The 26,678-nt window shown below is 42.2% G+C and overlaps 2 protein-coding genes across 2 annotated transcripts; both read right to left on the bottom strand.

The window, feature by feature from the left end:
• Window positions 1-40: 40 nt before the first annotated feature.
• On the bottom strand, window positions 41-8,363 carry LOC120024146 (epoxide hydrolase 1-like). Its single transcript, XM_038968299.1, has 9 exons — window positions 8,174-8,363; window positions 5,325-5,515; window positions 5,025-5,205; window positions 4,595-4,813; window positions 4,322-4,451; window positions 2,334-2,548; window positions 1,492-1,600; window positions 1,235-1,357; window positions 41-1,013 (listed from the first exon to the last, which is right to left on the bottom strand). Exons 1-9 carry the CDS (start codon window positions 8,256-8,258, stop codon window positions 806-808), a joined length of 1,461 nt encoding a protein of 486 aa, XP_038824227.1. The 5' UTR covers window positions 8,259-8,363; the 3' UTR covers window positions 41-805.
• Window positions 8,364-8,918: 555 nt separating this feature from the next.
• Window positions 8,919-10,695, bottom strand: LOC120024147 (signal recognition particle 9 kDa protein-like). The gene is made up of 3 exons (XM_038968301.1): window positions 10,498-10,695; window positions 9,990-10,058; window positions 8,919-9,474 (listed from the first exon to the last, which is right to left on the bottom strand). Exons 1-3 carry the CDS (start codon window positions 10,567-10,569, stop codon window positions 9,361-9,363), a joined length of 255 nt encoding a protein of 84 aa, XP_038824229.1. The 5' UTR covers window positions 10,570-10,695; the 3' UTR covers window positions 8,919-9,360.
• Between the last annotated feature and the right edge of the window lie 15,983 nt (window positions 10,696-26,678).

Genomic DNA, 26,678 nt, shown 5'->3' with positions numbered 1-26,678 from the left:
AAGACATTAGCAGAAAAACAGTACACTAATTTAATTTAAATGTTTATTAATATGTATAGATCAGGATATTAGTGTCTGAAATACAAAGTGCTATTCATGTAATGCTATAACATTGTAAATAACTGAGTAAATAAGAACAGAACAGGTGTTCAGAGTAAAATACATATCACCTGATATTTTATGCATCATTTGATAACCACTTGGGCCTAGACTATACCAGTAATCTGAACGAAGAACTGCCTGTGCTCTCCTCTTCAAAATTCAAGAACAACCTAAACAAAATTATCTTCTATTCACTCATCCATTGATCCATTCATAATTTCCTAACTAGAGAGTACGTTTTCTACACCACCTCATTTGCAGTAGGCATTGAGAGGCTTTACCGGGGTTGGGGTCAATTCTATTTCAATTCAGGAAGTACACTGAAATTCAAACTAGAATTCCAATTCTCTTCAATGCTTTTCAATGAGTAAAATATGGAATTTGATTTACTTTCTGAATTGACTGGAATTGAAATGGAATTGACCCCAACCCTGAGCTTCACTGTATTATATTAGCCTGGTCACAGACCAGACTGCACTGTTTGTGGTTGTCATGCCAAAACAGCACAAACTGATCTGGGAGCTGGCTAGTATTATATGCTCATGGGTGTAAAACAGCCAGCTATGGCAGAGGTCTCTCTCTCTATGCGTTTATCAGTAAGTAACTTCTGGCACATTTCAGTGCTATCATAACACCAGTGCTAGCTGATCTAGCAACTGGTGCTGTTTGGTAAACAAGGAAGGCTGACGTGCGGACTAGAGGATCACTTCATCCTCTTCTCCTGCATCTTGGTGAAGTTCTGGATGTCCTGGGCCATGAGTTCTGGCTCCTCCATGGCGGCGAAGTGTCCTCCTCGGGCCATGGGCGTGAAGGTCTTCAGCTTGCAGTACTTCTGCTGCACCCACAGCTTGGGGGTGTGCATCAGCTCGTTGGGGAAGCAGGCAAAACCGGTGGGCACGTGCACTGGCATCCTGGGTAAAGAGGAAGCGAAGAAGTGTATTAGTTTACTGAAACATAAAATTGGTTTGAGTCCTTTCCACTTTAACAGCATGACTTATCAGGACAAAGTTTTTTATGTTCTGAATGTGGAGTGCCTCATGCTAGCTAGACTATTACATCACATACATACAGTAGATATTACAGCACATGCAGTAGATGTTACATAGCTATTCCATAGCAACAGTCCTCTCACTTTGAGTGTGGCTGGTCAAGACCCTTGCTAAAGTTCTCCTTGTAGAAGCGCATGGAAGAGATGATGCAGCCAGATGTCCAGTAGATCATCACGTTGGTCAGCAGGTCATCCAGACTGAACTTCCTGCAAGGCAAGATAGGTGCTAAAAAACAGAAGCCATAAACATGGCCATGGTAATTTGACAAAGAAGCCTTTGAATACTAATTAACTATGCTATTTTACACCAAAGGCTGTGGTTCAGGTCTAAGATGTTCTACCTCGTAAGTCCTCCATCATCCAGGTTCCTGAAGTCATGGTCAGTCCAGGTGGAAAACTTCTCCAAGATATAAGCAGCAAGACCTACTGGAGAATCATTCAACCCTCGACCTGCAGGAAGAGAGCAGACACATATAGAACCAGATAAATGTTACAACACAGATACTTATTCCTGGTCCTGGTCTATACAGAAGCAGCAATTAAAGCTGTGTGTAGCCCAGAACGCTTCCCCTTCAAAACTGGTTCCTCTCTTACCTCTCTTACTCAGTGGTGTAAAGTAAAAATACTAGAAAGTACTACTTAAGTCGTTTTTGGGGTACCTGTACTTTACTTTACTATTTATATTTTTGACAACTTTTACATTTACTCCTCTACATGCCTAAAGAAAATAATGTACTTTTTACTCCATACATTTTCCCTGGCACCCAAAAGAACCCGTTACATTTTGAATGCTTAGCAGGACAGGAAAATGGTCTAATTCACACACTTAAAGAGAAAATTCCTGGTCATCCCTACTGCATCTGATCTGAAGGACACTGCTTTGTTGGTGTGTGCCTCTGGCTATCAGTAAATTTAAAAAACAACAAATCGTGCTATTTGGTTTGCTTAATATAAGGAATTTGAAATGATTTATACTTTTACTTTTGATACTGAAGTACATTTTAGCAATTACATTTACGTTTGATACTTAAGTATATTTAAAACCATACTTTTACTTTTTGACTTTTACTCACGTAGTATTTTACTGGGTGACTTTCATTTTTACTTCAGTCATTTTCTATTAAGGTATCTTGACTTTTACTCAAGTATGAAAATGGGGTACTTTTTCCACCACTGCTCTTACCCACAGTGTCAGGCTTGGTGGCCTGGATGTGCATGTATCCTGACTCCTTGACAGACTCCACCACTAGGTTCTGCACAACGGGGTAGATGCGCTGGATGTCGTGCTCATTGAAGCCAAACATCTTGGGGAAATGGCGGCCCAGCATTATAGACAGAACCATGGGCAGGCCCGGTTTGGAGGGGGGAGCAAAGTTGAGATGCAAGCCTTTGATTATTCTGGGGTGACAAAACCAGAGAGCCGAGATGTAGTACAACACAGAATCTGAGTCAAACTGCGAGGCTTTCTGACTTCATATCATTCACAGATGACAACATCTGAATTAATAACAGTAGATAATACAGTGCCTTCAGAAAGTATTCACACCCCATGACTTTTTCCACATTTTGTTATGTTACAAAGTGGGATAAAAATTTATTTAATTGTCATTTTTGGTCAACGATCTAAAAATAGTGGTCAAAGTGGTAGAAAAATTCTAACATTTATTAAAAAAAATATGAAAAATAAAACGCCCATATATCTTGATTAGATAAGTATTCACACCCCTGAGACAAAACATGTTAGAAACACCATTGGCAGCGATTACAGCTGTGAGTCGTTTTGGGTAAGTCTCTAAAAGCTTTGCACGCCTGGATTGTACAATATTTGCCCATTATTCTTAAAATAAATTATAAACCTCTGTCATGTTGTTTCTTGATAATTACTAGAAAGCCATTTTCAAGTCTTGCCATAGATTTTCAAGCAGATGTAAGTCAAAACTGTAATCAGGCCACTCAGGAACATTCAATGTCGTCATGGTAAGGAACTCTAATGTAGTTATTGTCCTGCTGAAAGGTGAATCGTCTCCCAGTGTCTGTTGGAAAGCAGACTGAGCCAGGTTTTCCTCTAGGATTTTGCTGGTGCATAGCCATATTCCATTTATTTTTATCCTAAAAAAACTCCCTAGTCCCTGCCGATGACAAGCATACCCACTCATAACATGATGCTGCCACCACTATGCTTGAAAATATGTGGTACTCAGTGAGTGGTACTCAGTGATGTGTTGTGTTGGATTTGCCCCAAACGTAACAACTTGTATTCAGGACAAAAAGTTTATTTCTTTGCCACATTTTTTGCTGTATTACTTAAGTTCCTTGTTGCAAACAGGATGCATGTTTTGGAATATTGTATTCTGTACCGGCTTCCTTCTTTTCACTCTGTCATTTAGGTTAGTATTGTGGAGTAACTACAATTCTATTGATCCATCCTCAGTTCTAATATAACAACCATTAAACTCTGTAACTGTTTTAAAATCACCGTTGGCCTCATGTTGAAATCCCTGAGCAGTTTTCTTCCTCCCCGGCAACTGAGTTTGGAAGGACGACTGTATCTTTGTAGTGATCCAAACCCTAATTAATAACTTCACCATGCTCAAAGGGATATGAAGTGTCTATTTTCACCCATTTACCAATAGGTGCCCTTCTTTGCGAGTCATTGAAAAACCTCCCTGATTTTGTGCTTGAATTTGTGCTTGAAATTCACTACTTAATTGAGGGACCTTACAGATAATTATGTGTGTGGTACAGAGATGGGTTAGTCATTAAAAATCACGTTAACCACTATTATTGAACACTGAATGAGTCCATGAAACTTAAAATGTTATTTGTTAAGCGCATTTTACTCCTAAAATTATTTGCCATAACAAAGACATTGAATATTTATCGACAAGACATTTCAGCTTTTTATTTTTCTACAAACAAAATTCCACTTTGACATTATGGGGTATTGTGTGTAGACACAATCTCAATTTAATCAATTTTAAATTCAGGCTGTAACACAATGAAATGTGGAAAAAGTGAAATGGTGAGAATACTTTCTGAAGGCACTGTAACTCATAAAACATGCCCACGCATTCTAAATACCCGAAATGAGGGATCAAACATAATATTGGCTATGTCTCCCATGGCCTAGGCTAAGATCTGGCCATATCTCTGTGTGTTTGTCTGTCTTACTTGGGCTCCAGCTGGGCCATGTTGGTGGTGATGATCCATCCCCAGTCTCCTCCATGAGCATAAAACTGTTGGAAACCTAGTCTCTTCATCAGCTTGTGGAACACACGGGCCGCACAAACCGAGTCAAAACCTGAAACATCAAAATAATCATTAATTAGGGAAAATAAATACTAAGTCACCTGATATAAAGCTCATCTTGCAGACACTCTTTTCTAGATTCAAAGGGCTAGGCATTTGTGACCCTTGACCCCAGCCAGGCTTCTAACCACTTACCTTTCTTATGTGGAGCCTCAGAGAAGCAGTACCCAGGGATGGAGGGACAGACCACCTCAAACACGATGTCGTCTGGGTTGGAGGGTTGAGTCAGGAGGGGTATCATCCTGTAGAACTCGTAGAAAGAGCCTGGCCAGCCATGCACCATGAGCAGAGGCACAGCAGTCACGCCCTCAGGGAGGTTCTTGGGCCGCACATGGACGTAGTGGACGTCAATGCCTGATACATGGGTCAGAGAATGCTTGAATGAACCATGAACCAAGTCCTTTCCTGGACTCTAATTATTATTTATTTTTTATGCAAAGTTTGACGTTGACTTAAAGTTACGTAGTATTTACTGGCAGCCAATACATCTGCTTGCTCAGTTTCATCTTGTTCTAAATGACAGCTGATTGGCACATCATTGATCAATCTCTACACACTATCTCACCTTCGATGTTGGTTTTGTAATGTGGGTATTTGTTCAGTTTCTCCACCTGTCTCCTCCAGTCAAAATCATGTCTCCAGTAGGAGACCACGTTCTGCAGATACTGGGAGTTGAAGCCGTAGGTGAACTGGCTGTCCTCTAGAGAAGGGAAGGATCTGGTCTGGTCTATTCTCCTGTACAGGTCCTGGGGGGAGCAATATGAGGTTCAACTAATCAACAACTAAACACTGTTGCATAAGCCTTAAATCTCTAAGAGCAAGTTCGGCTCTCCTCTAGGCCCATAATCCCTCCGCGCAATCTCACCTCCAACTCCTCCTTATCCGTCCGGACTGTGTACGGGCGAATGCTGACATCTTCTTCCCTGTCCGGGGGAGTCCCCTCTCCCCACCAGCCATCCTCACTCTTCAGCTGATGCCTCTTACTCTTCTGTACCAGAAAGTAGATCACTCCTCCTACCACCAGGGCTAACAGAACCTCTGTAAACATGGTGCTTTCTGGGTGAACAGGAGAAACAAATCAGGGATAGCAGACATGTTACAATCGATGCCCTTTATAATGGCATTCATGGTTATTATACAGTCAAAAGTTTGGACACACCTACTCATTCCAGGGTTTTTCTTCATTTTTACTATTTTCTACATTGTATAATAATATTGAAGACATCAAAACTATGAAATAATACATATGGAATCATGTAGTAATCAACAAAGTGTTAAACTGATTCTTCAAAGTAGGCACCCATGACAGCTTTGCACACTCTTGGCATTCTCTCAACCAGCTTCATGAGGTAGTCACCTGGAATGCATTTCATTTAACAGGTGTGTCTTGTTCAAAGTTCATTTGTGGAATTTATTTCCTTCTTAAATTCCTTCTTAATGTTTGAGCCAATCAGTTGTGTTGTGACGAGGTAGGGGTGGTATACAGAAGATAGCCCTAAGTGGTAAAAGACCAAGTCCATATTATGGCAAGAACAGCTCAAGTAAGCAAAGAGAAACAACAGACCATTATTAATTTAAGACATGAATGTCAGTCAATCCAAAAAAATGTAAGAACTTTGAAAGTTTCTTCAAGTGCAGTCGCAAAAACCATCAAGCACTATGATGAAACTGGCTCTCATGAGGTCCGCCACAGGAAAGGAAGACCCAGAGTTACCTCTGCTGCAGAGGATATGTTCATTAGAGTTTCCAGCCTCAGAAATTGCAGCCCAAATAAATGCTTCACAGAGTTCAAGTAACAGACACCTCTCATCATCAACTGTTCCAAGGAGACTGCGTGAATCAGGCCTTCATGGTCGAATTGCTGCAATGAAACCATGACTAAAGGACACCAATAATAAGAAGAGACTTGTTGGGCCAAGAAACACGAGCAATGGACATTAGACCAGTGGAAATCTGTCCTTTGGTCTGATGACTCCAAATTTGAGATTTTTTGGTTCCTACCATTGTGTATTTGTGAGACGCAGAGTAGGTGAACGGATTATCTCCGCATGTGTGGTTCCCACCGTGAAGCATGAAGGAGGACCTGTGATGGTGTGGGGGTGCATTGCTGGTGACACGGCCAGTGATTAATTTAAAATTCAAGGCACACTTAATCAGCATGGCTACCACAGCATTCTGCAGCGATGTGCCATCCCATCTGTTTTGCGCTTAGTGGGACTATCATTTGTTTATCAACAGGACAATGACCCAACACACCTCCAGGCTGTGTAAGGGCTAATTGACCAAGAAGGAGAGTGATGGAGTGCTGCATCAGATGACTTGGCCTCCACAATCACCCGACCTTAACCCAATTGAGATGGTTTGGGATGAGTTGGACTGAAGAGTGAAGATAAAGCAGCTAACAAGTGCTCAGCATATGTGGGAACTCCTTCAAGACTGTTGGAAAAGCATTCTAGGTGAAGCTGGTTAAGAGAATGCCAAGAGTGTGCAAAGCTGACATCAAGGCAAAAGGTGGCTATTTGAAGAATCTAAAATCTAAAATAGATTTTGATTCATTAAACACCTTTTTGGTTATTACATGATTCCATATGTGTTATTTCATAGTTTTGATGTCTTCACTATTATTCTACAATGTAGAAAATAGTCAAACTAAAGAAAAACCCTTGAATGAGTAGGTGTGTCCAAACTTTTGACTGGTACTGTATGTAAATACTTAGTGAGTGAATTAATAGTTTTTGTTTGTAGGATACATGTGTTGCATGTGGTTTACAGTAGAAAAATAATCGGCAATACCTGAAATGTATGGTTACAAGCACTACAGATTTACACAGACACACATAAGTCTACTTGACTGTTTTACAGAAAATATTTTGCAGAAAATGTGAAAAATAGAACAAAGTAGCACTGTTGTTGCACAGAATTCCTTTCTGAAAGGATTAGGTAAAGAATGGAGTGGACAAGGCCCCATAGTCACAATTCATGGTGACCAAAATGCATGACAAAGCATTTCTCTGGCCGGCCTCTGATACGACAACAACTTTCATCAAGAATTTAGAAACATATCAATCCGATTTCTTTGTGAGTATCTCTTTATTGATATACTTACAACTGACTTAATTTTCTGTCAGGTGAAAAACAAGTTATCCATATTTATCCATACAGCAATTCTGAAAATAAATGTTTCCCTTTGGATCTTGTGTTTACAAACTATAAAATGAAAGTACTGAGCCCTGGAATTTCCCTCTATGAGGACAAAAGCTTTTTTTTTCTGGAACAAGCAGATGGCAAACCGCAAAAACAGGCCTGGCATAACATATCACATCAGTCCTGACATTTAATTTGATGTTTCTATATTTCAGATAACAGTTATATAAACCTACAATGGATAGGCTACAAAATTTTAACCTACTTGAAATATAGATGGCTGCTGCTTTTCTAAAATTGTTATCAAATCACCCAAAAATGTACAATTATTATTTTATGAAAAATATTCTAGCCTTCCAGTTCTATTGATAGACCTGACCGTTATCTCATCACAACAATCCAAAATTCACAGCTTTCAATTGGATCAACTTGCAACAATGTTTTATTAACCTACATTCCGTAGGTATGAGGAAATATCGATTAATACATTATCGATAAGAAATATTGACCAACAATACTTTTGGAGCTATTATTTTGGATTGTATTACTTGCTAGAGGAGTTCATCTCACCTGCTGCTGGTTCGTTGTTCCACAATATGCAATGACAATTCTGCCCTCTGCCACAGTTGTGTCGAAATGGAGACCAGTGATTCATGGGAAATGTAGTTCTTGTCTAGTGGTTAAAGATGTCCTCTAGTGATTTTCGTACTTTTCCTGTTGAAAAGTGATATCCCAAGTATAAATACAGTAAAGTACATGCACTAAAGTTTTTTTTTTTTTTTTTTTTGTGGCAAAATAGTGTTTATTTAGACACAACTGCAAACTTTGAGTAGTGCATGCAAGGAGTTGGTTTGATAGAAAGTCTCGATGCCATCGGCCTCTCCCCTTGCTTGAGGAACAATAGAGGCGCAATAAAGAACACGAGTAAAGTCCCGTCCCCCACCCCGTGCCATGTCTGACTTACCTGGACCACCTATTGAGATGTTGCTTTTGTTAAGTAAATCAGGCGTTAAATGAGGTGAAAAGGAGACTGGAGTGCTACTTTAAGACGCAACTGTGCAAACGCATAAGAGAATGAACAGATGCTTCTCCAAGCGTGGTACTGACCTGGTTTGAGGAGAAGTTATTTTCAAATCAATGGAGGGTGTCAGAAAATCAGGCATTCTTGATTATTAATAGGGAACATTTGAAAACATTCAGCCACTGTGTGCTTATTAGTATGGTAGCTTGAACAAAAGCAATATGGGGAGATATTGAAATGGAATCATACAATGCTTTAAATCAAAATCTTTGAGTTATTGAGAGATGTTGGCTGTTATGGGGGTATATAAACATTTATTGAGTAACGCAATTATTTTTAGAGTTGACTAAATTACATTGGAGGCATGTTTCTTCTTTCACTAAAATAGCATGTGCTAATATCAAAAAGGTCATGCTTCATTCATGTTCACTTAAACATGTTCATGAACGTTTCCAGATGTGAAAAAAAACAAAAAACATACATAAATAGACATGCGTCTCTCCATCTGTTTTTAGTCCATCTTAAAACTGAAAATAAATAAAAGCTCTTTAAAAGAGCTTCAGCAAATCCCTCTTTAGAGCAGCGAAGGTTATGCTCTCCATTTTCATTTTTGATTTCCCCTCCCTTCCCTCTCATGATCCAATGTCGTCATTCCAGCTCCGTTCTCTTCCGTTTGTGCTATTGACACCACAGTCTAGACTCAAAGAAGAGTTAATACAACTGTGTGTAAGGGTGTTCAGTCCATTTCCATGGCACCACTTTCCTTGGACACCATAAGCCTCATCAGTTTGCCATGCAGTTTCTCTATCTTCTTCACGTCCTGGGCCTGGTCCGTCTTGTATTGTAAACACTGCAATGGAATATGAGAAGGATTTGTGGATTAGGTAGAGGGAAACAGAAGAATAGTTCACAACATGAGGCCAAAATTGGTTGTAAAAAAAAATCTACACGTCAACAAAGTCTTGCAAGCAACAGATTAGTGTAGCTATGTAGGATATGACAATAGTATCTTCTGACTGGGGGAGTTTTATTAAGAGCCTCGATGCTTGCTCTAAACATGTTTAAAAGTAAGACTGACACCACAAACGTGTTGTCACTGAAAAATACTGTCAGCTGTAACTGTGTTAAAAGTGTACAGTAAAGTGTGTATTTTGCATTTGTGAAATTATGTTGATGTGATATGAAAGTATAGGGGTTCATGTTTTTAGAACCGTACCACAATTGAGAATCGATTCAGGTTTAGGTGGGAGTATTTGGATGTTTTGCCTCCAGAGCATGTAAGGTCCCTGGACTAGGAGTTACATCAGGCTCCTTTAGTCCATTATTGGGCTATGTACGATACAGACTGTCTTCTCTTGAACTTACCACTGCATCATCGGTGACTTTGATGCAAAGGTTACCATCACAGTGTCTGTATTTGAGAACCACCCTGACCTGTATCAAAAGGAGAGAAGAAAGCACAAACATAACTGAAAACGCTTAGCCTATTTATTGAAATAGGCAACAGCCATCGCTGCATGCATGCATGTATTACACCATGGTTGATTATCTTCATGATGCTCACACATATTTCAAAAGTTGACTAGCATTAGTTAGGCAGTCGTTTTCCTTCCAATTCACATTTGCCAGCATATTTAACGTTAACTACTGTTAGCTAACAGCTGGCTGCATTGCTTTTAAAAACGGCTAACAAACTAGCTAGTTATCCTGCACCTAGACTCCATCCCTCTAACAGTGATAGTTATTATTGGCTATCACATCTATTTGTGCTGTAAAATAACAATTTCTAAATACATTTTGCTCGCTAGCTAACGTTAGCTATCAAGATTTCAAGCTTGCTCTCAACAGAAAAATGTCGTAGTTAGCTAGCTACCTTCATTGGATCTGTCAAATATAGTTTTTCTGCTGCACGAGCGAACTCTTCCCATGTTTGATAATAAGGCATAATCCGTGTGAATAAGAACTAAAATATAAGAGACAAACTGGTTAAATTGGCCTGTTAGGTTTACAAGCTAACTTCTTAAAAACCACATCAGCGAACCACCAGACAGAAAAGACCGATGTATACAAACGTCTGTGATTGGACGAGTGCTGTGCTGACCAATCACAGAGCACAATACTGTGGAGTTCACGGTATGTCGTAATTCTAGCAAAGATTCTACTTAGCTACGAGACATAATACTCCTCCAGAGTGAAACCCACAATCTTTGGTATTCAACCATGGCGGCCTTCACACATCAGCCAGTAGGTGGCAGAAAGAAAGAGTTTACGGTATGTTTTTCAAGAGCGCAAGAGAGAGAGCTTTCATTAGAAGAAAGTGAACGGAACAGAAATTAATAGAATTAGGTTTCATTCTTCTTGACAAAATTCTTATTCTCAACAGAATAAAACATACAGTATAAGAAATTCGAATCAATATTTCAATATTTATTTCCACTTTTAATTAAATAATGGCCCGTTTGACAACAAACCAAAGAGATTTGACAAACAAGAGCAGTCCATAGACCTATATGATTATTGATTTAAAAAAATTATATATATATATATATATATATATATATATATATATATATATATATATTATTAACCATATAAATTTTACAAACAACTTCCATTTCCACCTCTGAATTTAGTGAGGCAGACCTGGACATGAATGTACATTTAATTTGACAAACATGAGTTTTAGCTAGTGTTCATCCTCCTCTTTTTAGGGAACATTGAACAACTGGTATTATGCACTTTACAGTTGATACATATTTGAAAGATTCACTCATATTCTATTTATCTGTATCATAATCATCACCCTTGTTACATAGGCTACTAACATGTTAATATGTCACTAGTGGTCCGTTTTAGTGATGGTGACATCAGTGTGGCATATTTGTTTCACACAGTGATTTATAGATTAGATTGATGGATGACAGTGAAAGGGCTGTCTCCCTGATTTAACCCAGCCACAAGTCACAAGGTCAGGCCACCTGTGGCAGGACATCATGTAGAAATAGGCTCCTCACTGACCTCTGTCACTGTAACAGCCACATAGGCCTATAATACACCCTTAAAGTCATTGGAATTCTGGGTGTATAGTAGGAGGATTGGATATGGAGTAATTTTTTTCTCTAGAGTAAAAATTTGGCAACGCCCCGGACATATAATACACTTTATTTGTTTTATATAATAATTCGTTTAAATAGCTATTTATGATTTAACTACATTAATTGTTGCTGCACAGACCAGGTGAAAATGAACTTGAATAAGAAATCAAATAGCCCACTGAATCTCAAGGCCAGTATCATAGGTCTATATCAGCTTTCATCTCAGTCTCTGAGATGCTCTGACTCTCCTTCCTGTTCCAGGAAGGGCAAAAAAGAGCATAATGTATAGTTTTCATGTAGCCTATAATTAATCCTCAATATGAAACAAGTATTGGTGGATTTACCATTAGGCAGAAGATGCCATTGCCTCAGGCCACACATCATCAAGGAGCCTTATGAGCTGGGCATAATTATTTTTTTTAACAAAATGTATCTGCTTGAGGCCCCCCCATGCTCCACTCGAGTCATAGTAAATAAATAAATCCCCATCAAAGTCTGTCTGTTTAAGGTAAATATATCTGTTTTTCATGGGTTGCGTCTCAATCCACCACGTCCGCCGATGTCGGCTTTCCGCATCTGCGGTAGAATGTGGCAGAGCTACAGCGGGGTTTGTCAGACCATATGACATCTCTAAAGTGTCACGGGACTCGTCTGAAGGTAACCCAGTACCAGGCCGAAAAATGAATGGAAGTGATAGGGCATTTCCACGTCAAAGGTATAAAGGGAATTCCACATAATTCCGCACAATCTTTTCATTTTCCTGAGCTTTCTTATATCTTTCAGATATAGGACAGACCCTTCAAAAAACATACTTGCTTTCGATAACAGTTTTGCATTTTTGACCGTTTTTTACATGTATGAATCTGTTATTCAATGCGTTTCTATGGGCTAATAGCAGTAAGGCCAAATTCATTTTTTTTTTTACCTACAGAGGACCTAAAACTCCAAATCAAATAGCTAAATTATCGTTGGTATGACCATCTTAAAACAATTCCATATGTTAGCTTAGTAGAAGTCTTGTGCTGCCATACTTCCATAATCATGTTGCTGTTACTCCTCCCTTGGAGGTCTGGAGAATTTTGTATTGGCTGGCTCCAAAACACAAGATTTTGATTAGATGTTACATTTCAAGAACCCTCCCCCCACATGCCTGTTGGTGCTAGTGTTATGTTCCTCACAGTTTTGTTGACCGGGATGGACACATTTTGCAGGGTGTTGTTATATATGCTAGTTTGCAACATTGCAGAAATTGAAAGATAACCTTGATGAAAAACTGAATTCTGTTTTGTCAGAAGTGTGCTCTATACACAAAATCAACATATTTTGATGGGGTTTTAATCTGCGATTAAGAATGGTCACGCACTGTTGCACCTACGACACTAATCTTGTGAGTACTATTGGAGCTCATGTAAACATGCTTCCATTGCCAATAAAGCCCATGCCAATAAAGCCCGCGAGCTTGTGTTATGGGAAAAAGTCCCCAATGAAAATTACATTAAATGTGAAGATGATAAGCCACATTTGCATATGATGGCCATCAAGTCACCTATTAATTTATATGCCATTGCAGGATACTGTAGCCTACCATTTGATACAATAAATATATAATGAAATGAAGATGACACTGGAGTCATTGCAAATCAAAATGTGCCACTTGTGTATCCTACCTGGAGCTGGCAAACATATTTAATAAATAGCTTATAACTCAGTTTGTTGCTGTAGCCTTGTGTTATTATACAATAATTACATTGGAAGTTATCAATTGTGATCATGGTCACAGCTCTTTCGCAAATGTATCATTCTCCACATTTAATGTCAGTTTCATTGTGGACTTCTCCCTGAAATGAGATGTTGGCATGTTGGCCTGTCAGGGGTTATAGGCTACCTGCATCTTGCTCAGAAAACAATGGCTAAATTTAATTGCAATTATAAACCTAGATTTTAGTCAGTAGCCTATGCATATTGAAAAAACAAGTCAATCTCCCAAATAGGCCATTTAAACCGGGTTGTAGTCTTAACATCTGGCACATAATGCCAGAAAATAGCCTAACATTCGGTTTTTGAAGTTTGTCCAAGTGTTTCATACACAGAGATTTCGAGATCCTCTGTCCAACTTTCATCACTCAAACTCTCCTGTCGGATTTATCTATAGTTATGCACATGTGCAAATGGAATTTATTTATAATTATAAACTGGGTGGTTTGAGCCCTGAATGATGATTGGTTGAAAGCCATGGTATATCAGCGGTGTACCACAGGAATGACAAAAACATACTTTTTACTCTTCTAATTATGTTGGTTAATCAGTTTATAATAGCAATAAGGCACCCCAGGGGTTTGTGGTATATGGCCAATATACCACGGCAATGCACTGTTCTTTCTGATAATTGCCAATATCAAAACATCCTACCAATCCTCGACTTCAGCGATGTTATTTACAAAATAGCCTCCAACACTCTACTCAACCAATTATATGCAGTCTATCACAGTGCCGTTTTGTCACCAAAGCCCCATATACTACCCACCACTGCGACCTGTACGCTCTCGTTGGCTGGCCCTAGATCGATACCCGTCGCCAAACCCACTGGCTCCAGGTCATCTACAAGTCTTTGCTAGGTAAAGCCCCGCCTTATCTCAGCTCACTGGTCACCATAGCAGCACCCACCCATAGCACGCGCTCCAGCAGGTATATCTCACTGGTCACCCCCAAAGCCAATTCTTCCTTTGGCCGCCTCTCCTTCCAGTTCTCTGCTGCCAATGACTGGAACGAACTACAAAAATCACTGAAGCTGGAGACTCATATCTCCCTCACTAACTTTAAGCACCAGCTGTCAGAGCAGCTCACAGATCACTGCACCTGTACATAACCCATCTGTAAATAGCCCATCCAACTACCTCATCCCCATATTATATTTATTTATTTATCTTGCTCCTTTGCACCCCAGTATCTATACTTGCACATTCATCTTCTGCACATCTACCATTCCAGTGTTTAATTGCTATATTGTAATTACTTCGCCACCATGGCCTATTTATTGCCTTACCTCCCTTATCCTACCTCATTTGCGCATACTGTATATAGATTTTTTCTACTGTATTTGTCACGGCCATTGAATGAAGAGGACCAAGGTGCAGCGTGGTAGGCGTACATATTACTTTATTTATATGACGCTGACAAAAACAATAAACAATCCCAAAAAAACGTGAAGCTAAAGGCTATAGTGCCAACAAACAAAGACAACCTCCCACAAAGACAGGTGGGAAAAAGGGCTGCCTAAGTATGGTTCTCAATCAGAGACAACGATAGACAGCTGTCCCTGATTGAGAATCCTAACCGGCCAAAACATAGAAATACAAATAATAGAACATAGAATACCCACCCCAAATCACACCCTGACCAAACCAAATATCCTTTTTATGTCTCTCTCTAAGGTCAGGGCGTGACAGTATTATTGACTGTATGTTTGTTTATTCCATGTGTAACTCTGTGTTGTTGTATGTGTCGAACTGCTTTGCTTTATCTTGGCCAGGTCGCAGTTGCAAATGAGAACTTGTTCTCAACTAGCCTACCTGGTTAAATAAAAGTTAAATAAAAATTAATAAAAAATCTAATCAAATGTTATTTGTCACGTGCGCCGAATACAACAGGTGTAGACCTTACAGTGAAATGCTTACTTACAAGCCCTTAACCAGCAATGCAGTTTTAAGAAAATACCCCCCCCCATCAAAAAAGAAAGTAAGAGATAAAAAGTAAAAAATAATTAAAGAGCAGCAGTAAATAACAGTAGCGGGGCTATATACAGGGTGTACCGTTACAGAGTCAATGTGCGGGGGCACCAGTGTCGAGGTAATTGAGGTATTATGTATATGTAGGTAGAGTTATTAAAGTGACTATGCATCGATAATAACAGAGAGTAGCAGCAGCGTAGAAGAGGGGGTGGGGCAATGCAAATAGTCTGGGTAGCCATTTGATTAGCCGTTCAAGAGTCTCATGGCTTGGGGGTAGAAGCTGTTTAGAAGCTTCTCGGACCTAGACTTAGCGCTCCGGTACCGCTTGCTGTGCGGTAGCAGAGAGAACAGTCTATGACTAGGGTGGCTGGAGTCTTTGACAATTTTTAGGGCCTTCCTCTGATACCGCCTGGTATAGAGGTCCTGGATGGCAGGAAGCTTGGCCCTGGTGATGTACTGGGCCGTACGCACTACCCTCTGTAGTGCCTTTCGGTCGGAGGCCGAGCAGTTGACATACCAGGTAGTGATGCAACCCGTCAGGATGCTCTCGATGGTGCAGCTTTAGAATATTTTGAGGATCTGAGGACCCATACCAAATCTTTTCGGTCTCCTGATGGGGGATAGGTTTTGTCGTGCCCTTTTCACGACTGTCTAGGTGTGCTTGGACCATAGTTTGTTGGTGATGTGGACGCCAAGGAACTTGAATCTCTCAACCTGCTCCACTACAGCCCTGCCGATGAGAATGGGGGTGTGCTCATTCCTCCTTTTCCTGTAGTCCACAATCATCTCCTTTGTCTTGATCACATTGAGGGAGAGGTTGTTGTCCTTGCACCACACGGTCAGGTCTCTGACATCCTCCCTATAGGCTGTCTCATCGTTGTAGGTGTTGTGTCGTCAGCAAACTTAATGATGGTGTTGGAGTCATGCCTGGCCATGCAGTCATGAGTGATCCGGGAGTACAGGAGGGGACTGAGCACACACCCCTGAGGGGCCCCCGTGTTGAGGATCAGCGTGGCGGATGTGGTGTTACCTACCCTTACCACCTGGGGGTGGCCCGTCAGGAAGTCCAGGATCCAGTTGCAGAGGGAGGTGTTTAGTCCCAGGGTCCTTAGCTTAGTGATGAGCTTTGAGTGCACTATGGTGTTGAACGCTGAGCTGTAGTCAATGAATAGCATTCTCAGATAGGTGTTCCTTTTGTCCAGGTGTGAAAGGGAAATGTTGAGTGCAATAGAGATTGCATCATCTGTGGATCTGTTGGTGCGGTATGCAAATTGGAGTGGGTCTAGGGTTTCTGGGATAATGGTGTTGATGTGAGCCATGACCAGCCTTTCAAAGCATTTCATGGCTACAGACGTGAGTGCTACAGGTCAGTAGTCATTTTAGGCAGGTTACCTTAGTGTTCTTGGGCACAGGGACTATGGTGTTCTGCTTGAAACATGTTGGTATTACAGACTCAGGCAGGGAGAGGTTGAAAATGTCAGTGAAGACACTTGCCAGTTGGTCAGCGCATGCTCGGAGTACATGTCCTAGTAATCTGTCTGGCCCTGGGGCCTTGTGAATGTTTACCTGTTTAAAGGTCTTACTCACATCGGCCGCAGAGAGCGTGATCACACAACCGTCCGGAACAGCTGATGCTCTCATGCATGTTTCAGTGTTACTTGCCTTGAAGCGAGCATAGAAGTTATTTAGCTCATCTGGTATGCTCGTGTAACTGGGCAGCTCTCGGCTTTGCTTCCCTTTGTAGTCTGTAATAGTTTGCAAGCCCTGCCACATCCGATGAGTGTCGGAGCCGGTGCAGTACGATTTGATCTGAGTCCTGTATTGATGCTTTGCCTGTTTGATGGTTCGTCGGAGGGCATAGAGGGATTTCTTATAAGCTTCCGGGTTAGAGTCCCTCTCCTTGAAAGCGGAAGCTTTCCGGAAGAATCCCGTGACATATTCCAGTCTGTGCTAGCAAAACAGTCCTGTAGTTTAGCATCTTCTTCATCTGACCACTTTTTTATAGACCTTGTCACTGGTGCTTCCTGCATAATTTTTTTGCTTGTAAGCAGGAATCAGGAGGATGGAATTGTGGTCAGATTTGCCAAATGGAGGGCTTTGTATGCGTCTCTGTGTGTGGAGTAAAGGTGGTTTTTCCCTCTGGTTGCACATTTAACATGCTGATAAAAATGAGGTAAAACTGATTTAAGTTGCCCTGCATTAAAGTCCCCGGCCACTAGGAGCACCGTCTCTGGATGAGCGTTTTCCTGTTTGCTTATGGCGGTACACAGCTCACTGAGTGCGGTTTTAGTGCCAGCATCGGTCTGTGGTGGTATGTAGACAGCTATGAAAAATACAGATGAAAACTCTCGAGGTAGATAGTGTGGTTTACAGCTTATCATGGAATACTCTACCTCAGGCGAGCAAAACCTCGAGACTTCCTTAGTGCACCAGCTGTTGTTTACATATATGCATAGGCCCCCGCCCCGTGTCTTACCAGAGGCTGCTGTTCTATCCTGCCGATAGAGTGTATAACCCGCCAGCTGTATGTTCTTAATGTTGTCGTTCAGCCACGAGTCTGTGAAGCATAAGATATTACAGTTTTTAATGTCCCGTTGGTAGGATATATGTGCTTTCAGTTCGTCCCATTTATTTTTCAGCGATTAAATGTTAAATGTCGTTAAATGTCTTTGTGAATTGTTTTGGGATTCTCCTGGCTCCAGCGACACAACCCACTTATCAACTGGTCTACGGGTGCCATCATGGTCTGGAGTCCGTTCTGCCACGCCTATTGTCTGAAGTCGGCGCAACCTGCTCCGAGACATCTTCCTGCGTCCTCGGAGGTGGTTCCGGATCTCTCCGCCATTCCCGCGGAGAACCAGGATCTCCGAGAGGTGTTCTGCAAGTCCCGGGCCACTTCCCTTCCGCCGCACCACCCCTATGACTGCGGGATTGACCTTCTCCCTAGCACCACACCGCCCCGGGGGCGTCTGTACTCGTTGTCGGGACCTGAAACCAAGGCAATGGAGGACTACATTGGGGACTCCCTAGCTACTGGATTTATCCATCCCTCCTCCTCTCCAGCTGGTGCAGGGTTCTTCTTATTGGAGACGGACAAGACCCTGTGCCCGTGCATTGACTAACGGGGACTCAACGACATCATGGTAAAGAAACGTTATCCGCTACCACTAATTTCCTCTGCATTCGAGCCTCTCCAGGGGGCTACGGTGTTCTCCAAGCTGGATCTATGCAAGCCTACCACCTGGTGCGGATACAAGTGGAAGACCGCCTTCAACACGGCCAGCAGCCACTACGAATATCTGGTCATGCCCTTTGGCCTCACCAATGCCCCTGCCGTGTTTCAGGCTCTGGTGAATGACGTTCTCTGCGACATGCTGAACCGGTCCGTCTTCGTCTACATTGATAACATCCTCGTCTTCTCCCGCTCCCCCCAAGAACACGTGCTCCATGTCCGGCAGGTTCTCCAGGACTGGAGAACAACCAGTGAACGGTGACCGGTGAATGCTGACCGGTGAACTGGTTCTCCAGGACTGGAGAAGGTTATGGTCTCCAGGACTGGAGAACCAGTTATTCACTTCTTGCCACTAGGGGGGTGCCATTTCGACATAGCACATATTCGTATCCAAATTAAACTGCCTCGTACTCAATTCTTGCTCGTACAATATGCATATTATTATTACTATTGGATAGAAAACACTCTCTAGTTTCTAAAACCGTTTGAATTATGTCTGTGGGTGAAACAGAACTCTTTCTGCAGCGAAATCCATGACAGGAACTGCGAAGGTCTGAAAACGAAGCTCTGTTCTCAGATCAGTTTAAAGCTCTGTATGTATCCTATGGGTCGACATGAACTGCACCCGCCTTCCCCTGGATGTCAGTAACCAATGAGAAGTGGAATGGAGTGTCTACGTAGTTCTCAGAGTTTATAAAAGGCCAAGGAACGAGGGGAGCTCTCTTTTCGACGTTCGTCTTTACGCAAAGCAGGACCTCAGGATGGCATTTTGAAACGCTCAGTTATCGACCTTAGATATATCCGTCTGTAATTTAATTCGATATGGGTGTTAGAAACATCATAACGAAGTTATTTTAAACCGAGTTATATCAGTTTATGCGAGTATATTGCTATTTTCGTAATTTCCTTAGTATTGAGTTTTGAGGATTTGGGCATGTTGAAGCCACATAGCTATTGGTAGCTGCTAATTCCGAAGTTGAAGACGACGTTTTACAACCAAGCAACGATTCTTTTGGACAAAGGACCACTTGGCCAAGATTCTGATGGAAGCTCGTCCAAAAGTAAGAGCTATTTATGATGTTATTCCGTATTTATGTGGAAAAATGTAAACGGATTTGTCCGCCATTATTGCGGCACTAGTCTGGCTCTAACGCACACTGTATGTCTAGTAACGTTAATTTTAAAAATCTAACTCAGCGGTTGCATTAATAACTAATGCATCTTTCATTTGATGTCCAACCTGTATTTTTTAGTCAAGTTTACGATTATTTATTGATTAGATTAGGTGCCTTTCCAAGATGGCGCCGGCCAGAATGCATGACCTGTTGCCACTGATCACATTGTATAACCACGATTTGTGCTGCTAAATATGCACATTTTCGAACAAAACCTATATGGATTGTGTAATATGATGTTACAGGACTGTCATCTGAAGAATTCTGAGAAGGTTAGTGAAAAATTAATTTATTTTGGTGGTGAATACGTTATTGCTATGTTTGGCTGGAATCAATGCTGTTGTCTGGTTTGCTATTGTGGTAAGCTAATATAACGATATATTGTGTTTTCGCTGTAAAACACTTAGAAAATCTGAAATATTGTCTGGATTCACAAGATCTGTGTCTTTCAATTGCTGTACGCTGTGTATTTTTAAGAAATGTTTTATGATGAGTAATTAGCTAATACACGATGGTCTCTGTAGTTATTCTAGTCATTTTAGTGAGAGTTGTGATGGGGGCTGCAATTGTAAACTATGATTTATACCTGAAATATGCACATTTTTCTAACAAAACCTATGCTATACAATAAATATGTTATCAGACTGTCATCTGATGAGGTTGTTTCTTGGTTAGTGGCTATTTATATCTTTATTTGGTCGAATTTGTGATAGCTACTGATGCAGTAAGAAAATGGTGGAGTATGGGAGTGGTGTCTTTTGCTAACGTGGTTAGCTAATAGATTTACATATTTTGTCTTCCCTGTAAAACATTTTAAAAATCAGAAATGATGGCTTTATTCACAAGATGTGTATCTTTCATTTGGTGTCTTGGACTTGTGATTTCATGAACATTTTATTATATGATATCCCTGTGGCTTTAGGCTAGGCTATGCTAGTCAGCTTTTGTGATGGGGGGGATCCCGGATCCGGGTTTGGGAGGTGTTAGAGGTTAAGGCAGAAAAGTGCGAGTTCCATCGCTCCACCATTCCCTTTCTGGGCTACATAATGTCTGCTGGGAGCATCAAGATGGATCCCGAGAAGGTGAAAGCGGTGGTGGATTGGCCCCAGCCTACGTCCAGGGTGCAGCTGCAACGATTCCTGGGTTTCGCCAACTTCTATCGCCGCTTTATCCGGGGTTACAGCACCCTGGTCTGCCCCCTGTCTGCCCTCACCTCTACCAAGGTTCCGTTCACGTGGTCCACAGCCGCTGACCGGGCATTCTGGGACCTTAAACACCGCTTCCGGACCCTTCCCGTTAGTTCGTGGTGGAGGTCGATGCTTCGGATGTCGGAGTCAGGGCTGTTCTGTCCAACATTCTGCCCTGGACCTTAAGCTGCATCCCTGCGCCTTCTTCTCCCACCGCCTCACCGCCACAGAGAGAAATTACGATGTGGGGAATCAGGAGCTTCTCGCGGTGAAAATGGCAATGGAGGCACTGGCTCGAAGGGGCGGAACATCTGTTCATTGTGTGGACCAACCACAAAAACCTGGAGAATCTCCGCACCGCCAAGCGCCTCAACTCCAGGCAGGCAAGATGGGCCCTGCTGTTTACCTGGTTCAACTTCTTCCTCTCCTACCGGCCGGGGTCCAAGAACGTCAAGCCGGATGCCATGTCTCGCAGCTATAACCCTACGGCAACCACCCGGAGCCCAAGACCATCCTTCCCACCTCGTGCCTGGTGACGGCACTCAGGTGAGGTGTCGGGAAACAGGTCCTGGAGGTGCAGCGGTCCCAGCCGAACCCTGGGGGGGGGGCAGATAACCAGATGTCCGTGCCCTCCGCTCCACAGTCCTGGAGTGGGCCCATACCTCCAGGCTTGCCTGCAACCTGGGCTCACGGCGGACCCTGGCGTTTGTGCTACGACGCTTTTGGTGGCCCACCATGGTTCCTGACGTCACCGCATTCGTCGCCGCTTGCACCGTGTGTGCTCAGAGCAAGACTTCTTGGCAAGCTCCGGCTGGCCTTCTGCAACCTCTGCCTTTCCCTCACCGTTCATGGTCCCACATACACCTGGATTTCGTCACGGGCCTCCCCCCGTCTGAGGGCAACACTCCCATCCTGACGATCATCGACCGGTTTTCCAAGGCTGCCCACTTCATTCCTCTCCCCAAACTAACCTCGACCAAGGAGATGACCCAGGTTATGGTGCAGTACGTCTTCCGGAACCATGGACTGCCCATGGACATGGTCTCCGACCGGGGCCCTCAGTTCTCGTCCCAGTTCTGGAAGGCATTCTGCGCCCTCATTGGGTCATCGGCCAGCCTGTCTTCTGGGTTCCACCCCTAGTCCAATGGCCAGTCGGAGTGAGCCAACTCTTCGCTGCCTGGTCTCCGCCAACCCCACCACCTGGACCCAGCAGCTTGTCTGGGTGGAATAGGCACGCTACACTCTTCCCTGGTCTGCCACGGGCCTTTCGCTTTTTGAATGTTCCCTGGGGTATCAGCCCCCGCTCTTCCCCGAGCAGGCGGAAGAGGCCGGCGTATCTTCTGCCCAGATGTTTGTCCGCCACTGTCGTTGTACCTGGAGGAGAGCCCGGTCGGCCCTCAAGACCACCTCCAGGTATCGATGACAAGCCGATCAGACCCCGGCTCCCCGGTATCATCTCGGGCAGAAGGTATGGCTATCCACCCAGGATCTGCCCCTACGGGTTGAATCGCGCAAACTGTCCCCCAGTTTATTGGCCCGTTTCATCTCTGAAATTATTAGTCCCTCTGCTATTTGTCTTCTGCTGCCCCGACCCTTCGTATACACCCCACCTTTCATGTTTTCCGAGTTAGACCTACAGTTGAAGTCGGAAGTTTACATACACCTTAGCCAAATACATTTAAACTCAGTTTTCCACAATTCCTGACATTTAATCTGAGTAAAAATACCCTGTCTTAGGTCAGTTACGATCACCACTTTATTTTAAGAATGTGAAATGTTAGAATAATGGTAGAGAGAATGATTTATTTCAGCTTTTATTTCTTTCATCACATTCCCAGTGGGTCAGAAATGTACATACACTCAATTAGTATTTGGTAGCATTGCCTTTAAATTGTTTAACTTGGGTCAAACATTTTGTGTAGCCTTCCACAAGCTTCCCACAATAAGTTGGGTGAGTTTTGGCCCATTCTTCCTGACAGAGCTGGTGTAACTGAGTCAGGTTTGTAGGCCTCCTTGCTCGCACATGCTTTTTCAGTTCTGCCCACAAATTTTCTATGAGATTGAGGTCAGGGCTTTGTGATGGCCACTCCAATACCTTGACTTTGTTGTCCTTAAGCCATTTTGCCACAACTTTGGAAGTATGCTTGGGGTCATTGTCCATTTGGAAGACCCATTTGCGACCAACTTCCTGACTGATGTCTTGAGATGTTGCTTCAATATGTCAGCAGATATTTCCTACCTCATGATGCCATCTATCTTGTGAAGTCCCCCAGTCCCTCCTGCATCAAAGCACCCCCACAAAATGATGCTGCCACCCCCGTGCTTCACGGTTTGGATGGTGTTCTTCGGCTTGCAGGCCTCCCACTTTTTCCTCCAAACATAATGATGGTCATTATGGCCAAACAGTTTTATTTTTGTTTCATCAGACCAGAGGACATGTCTCCAAAAAGTACAATCTTTGTCCCCATGTGCAGTTGCAAACCGTAGTCTGGCTTTTTTATGGCGGTTTTGGAGCAGTGGCTTCTTCCTTGCTGAGCGGCCTTTCAGGTTATGTCGATATAGGACTTGTTTTACTGTGGATATTGATACTTATGTACCTGCTTCCTCCAGCATCTTCACAAGGTCATTTGCTGTTGTTCTGTGATTGATTTGGACTTTTCACACCAAAGTACATTCATCTCTAGGAGACAGAACGCATCTCCTTCCTGAGCGGTATGACGGCTGCTTGGTCCCATGGTGTTTATACTTGCGTACTATTGTTTGTACAGATGAACGTGGTACCTTCAGGCATTTGGAAATTGCTCCCGAGGATGAACCAGACTTGTGGAGGTCTACAATTTTTTTTTCTTAGGTCTTGGCTGATTTCTTTTGATTTTCCCATTATGTCAAGGAAAGAGGCACTGAGTTTGAATGTAGGCCTTGAAATACATCCACAGGTACACCTCCAATTGACTCAAATGATGTCAATTCGCCTATCAGAAGCTTCTAAAGCCATGACGTCATTTTCTGGAATTTTCAAAGCTGTTTAAAGGCACAGTCAACTTAGTGTATGTAAACTTCTGACCCACTGGAATTGTGATACAGTTAATTATAAGTGGAATAATCTGTCTATAAACAATTGTTGGAAAAATTACTTGTGTCATGCACAAAGTAGATGTCCTAACCGACTTGCCAAAACTATAGTTTGTTAACAAGAAATGTGTGGAGAGGTTGAAAAACGAGTTTTAATGACTCCAACCTAAGTGTATGTAAACTTCCGACTTCAACTGTATGTCTCACAGACCTTTTTCTCTTCTTTCCAGACCCACCCCTCTCGCCTATCTCATCGTCGGCCAACCGGCTTACACGGTGAGGCGTCTCCTGAAGGTATGACCTCGGGGCAGGGGGTTCCAGTACCTGGTTGACTGGAAGGGTTATGGCCCGGAGGAGAGATGCTGGGTCCCTGCAAGGGACATCCTGGACCCAGGCCTCATTGCGGATTTTCAACGCCGACACCCCGGTCAACCAGGTATGCGCTCAGGTAGGACGCCAGGTGGCACCCCTAGAGAGGGGGGGTACCGTCACACCCTGATCTTTTTCACCTGTCTTTGTGATTGTCTCTACCCCCCCTCCAGGTGTCGCCCATCTTCCCCATTATCCCCTGTGTATTTTTACCTGTGTTTTCTGTCTGTCTGTTGCCAGTTCGTCTTGTTTGTTCAAGTCAACCAGCTTTTTGTGTCTCAGCTCCTGCTTTTTCCCAGTCTCTCTTTTCTCACCCTCCCGGTTTTGACCCTTGACTGTCCTGAATTTGAGCCGGCATTCCTGACCACTCGGCCTGTCCTTGAGCCTGCCTGCCGACCGGTACCTCTGCCCCCCTCTGGATTACCAATCTCTGCCTTACCCTGAGCCTGCCTGCCATCTGGTACCATTGCCCCACCTCTGGTTTTCTGACCCCTGCCTACCTTGACCTGTCTATTGCCTGCCACTGTTTGGAACATTAAACTATTGTTTATTCAACGTGGTTTGCATCTGGGTCTTCCCTTCATACCTGATGGGACAGTGGTTTCATTGCTGTAGCACATTCAGAGATCGATTTATTGCCAGTAATCTAAAATTATTCAAAGATTTCAAAACATTTTCTGTTTGTCACAGACTAGATTAAACATTTTACTGCAGGCTAAATCAGGGTCCCAGTATTTCTTGGTAGTCTTAAACAAATCTACTTTGAAACAAAAGTATACACCTCACACACATGGTGATGGTGTCACGCCCTGACTGTAGAGAGCTGTTTATGTCTCTTTTGGTTTAGTCAGTGTGTGATTTGGGTGGGCATTCTATGTTCATTTTTCTATGTTTTGTATTTCTCTGTTTTGGCCGGGTGTGGTTCTCAATCAGGGACAGCTGTCTATCGTTGTCTCTGATTGGGAACCATACTTAGGTAGCCTTTTCCCACCTGTGTTTTGTGGGTAGTTATTTTCTGTTTTGTGTTTCTGCACCTGACAGGACTGTTTTGGTTTCGTTCATTCTCTTTGTTATTTTTGTTATAGTGTTCGGTTTAAATAAAAAGCATGAACACTTACCACGCTGCGCTTTGGTCAGATTATTCCTCATCCGACGACGACACCCGTTACAGATTGGTTTAAAAAAAGAGGACACTTGTACCATGTCAGATTAAGAATTGAAATGTATTCAATTTTGAGTTTGCATCCCAATATTACACTTTATATACATCCTAGAAGACTGATATATAACAAAACCGTTTGACATAAACACCGGAATTTCGGGGGGCTTTTGTAATAATGTTGATTAATTATAAGAATATTAATAACATTCCACCCATGAGGCCACTAGGTCATTTGACTGCATGAATATTCTGAGATGAAAGGCGAGTTCCTAACGAGTTCAGGAAGCTAAGCTAGAGCTCTGACGTTCATGGCGATGGGGGCAGACGTTTTGATCAGGAGAGACCTTTAGAAAATATGCAAATTTTATCTGACACTAAATATACAAATATGTATTTTACAATTATAAGGTGAAATCTTATAGCTGGTCGTTTTCTAAATAGATACTATATTTATACAAATATATGTCATTTCAAGCCTTATTCATAGTTTTTTTATAGGGAATATATCACAAAATATGAACTATTTTCATATTTTTACTGTGTACTTGAGCTTGTGTCCTCAAAAGTAACTACACCTCAGCAATTTATAACTATTTTTACCAGAAAGGTGAGATTATAATCTTAGAGTATGCAGCATTTACTAGTTATTGTTTATGGCCCTCATGATAAATAATTACTTTTGAGATTATGCAGATTACATTTAAGAGGTTTAAAAAGGTAATACATTGCCTCTACCTAGGGCCTCCAAATCAAAGTTTGCCTTCCGAAACATGTTAACAGTAAACAGTGGTGTAAAAATATTTTAAAGTACTAAAGTAGTTTTTTGGGGTATCTGTACTTTACTATTTATATTTTTGATTACTTTTACTAAAGAAAATAATGTCCTTTTTACTCCTTACATTTCCCTGACATCCAAAAGTACTCGGTACATTTAGAATGCTTAGCAGCAGAGGAAAATTGTATAATTAATTCTGTCACGTTGTATAATGATTGGAGACAGGCACAGGAATACGTAATAGTTTTTTAAATTTTCT

Source organism: Salvelinus namaycush, chromosome 29 (assembly GCF_016432855.1).
Source record: "Salvelinus namaycush isolate Seneca chromosome 29, SaNama_1.0, whole genome shotgun sequence".
NCBI lineage: Eukaryota > Metazoa > Chordata > Actinopteri > Salmoniformes > Salmonidae > Salvelinus > Salvelinus namaycush.
The sequence above is the reverse complement of the archived record's forward strand: the minus strand, read 5'-3'. Positions and strand labels throughout refer to the sequence as shown.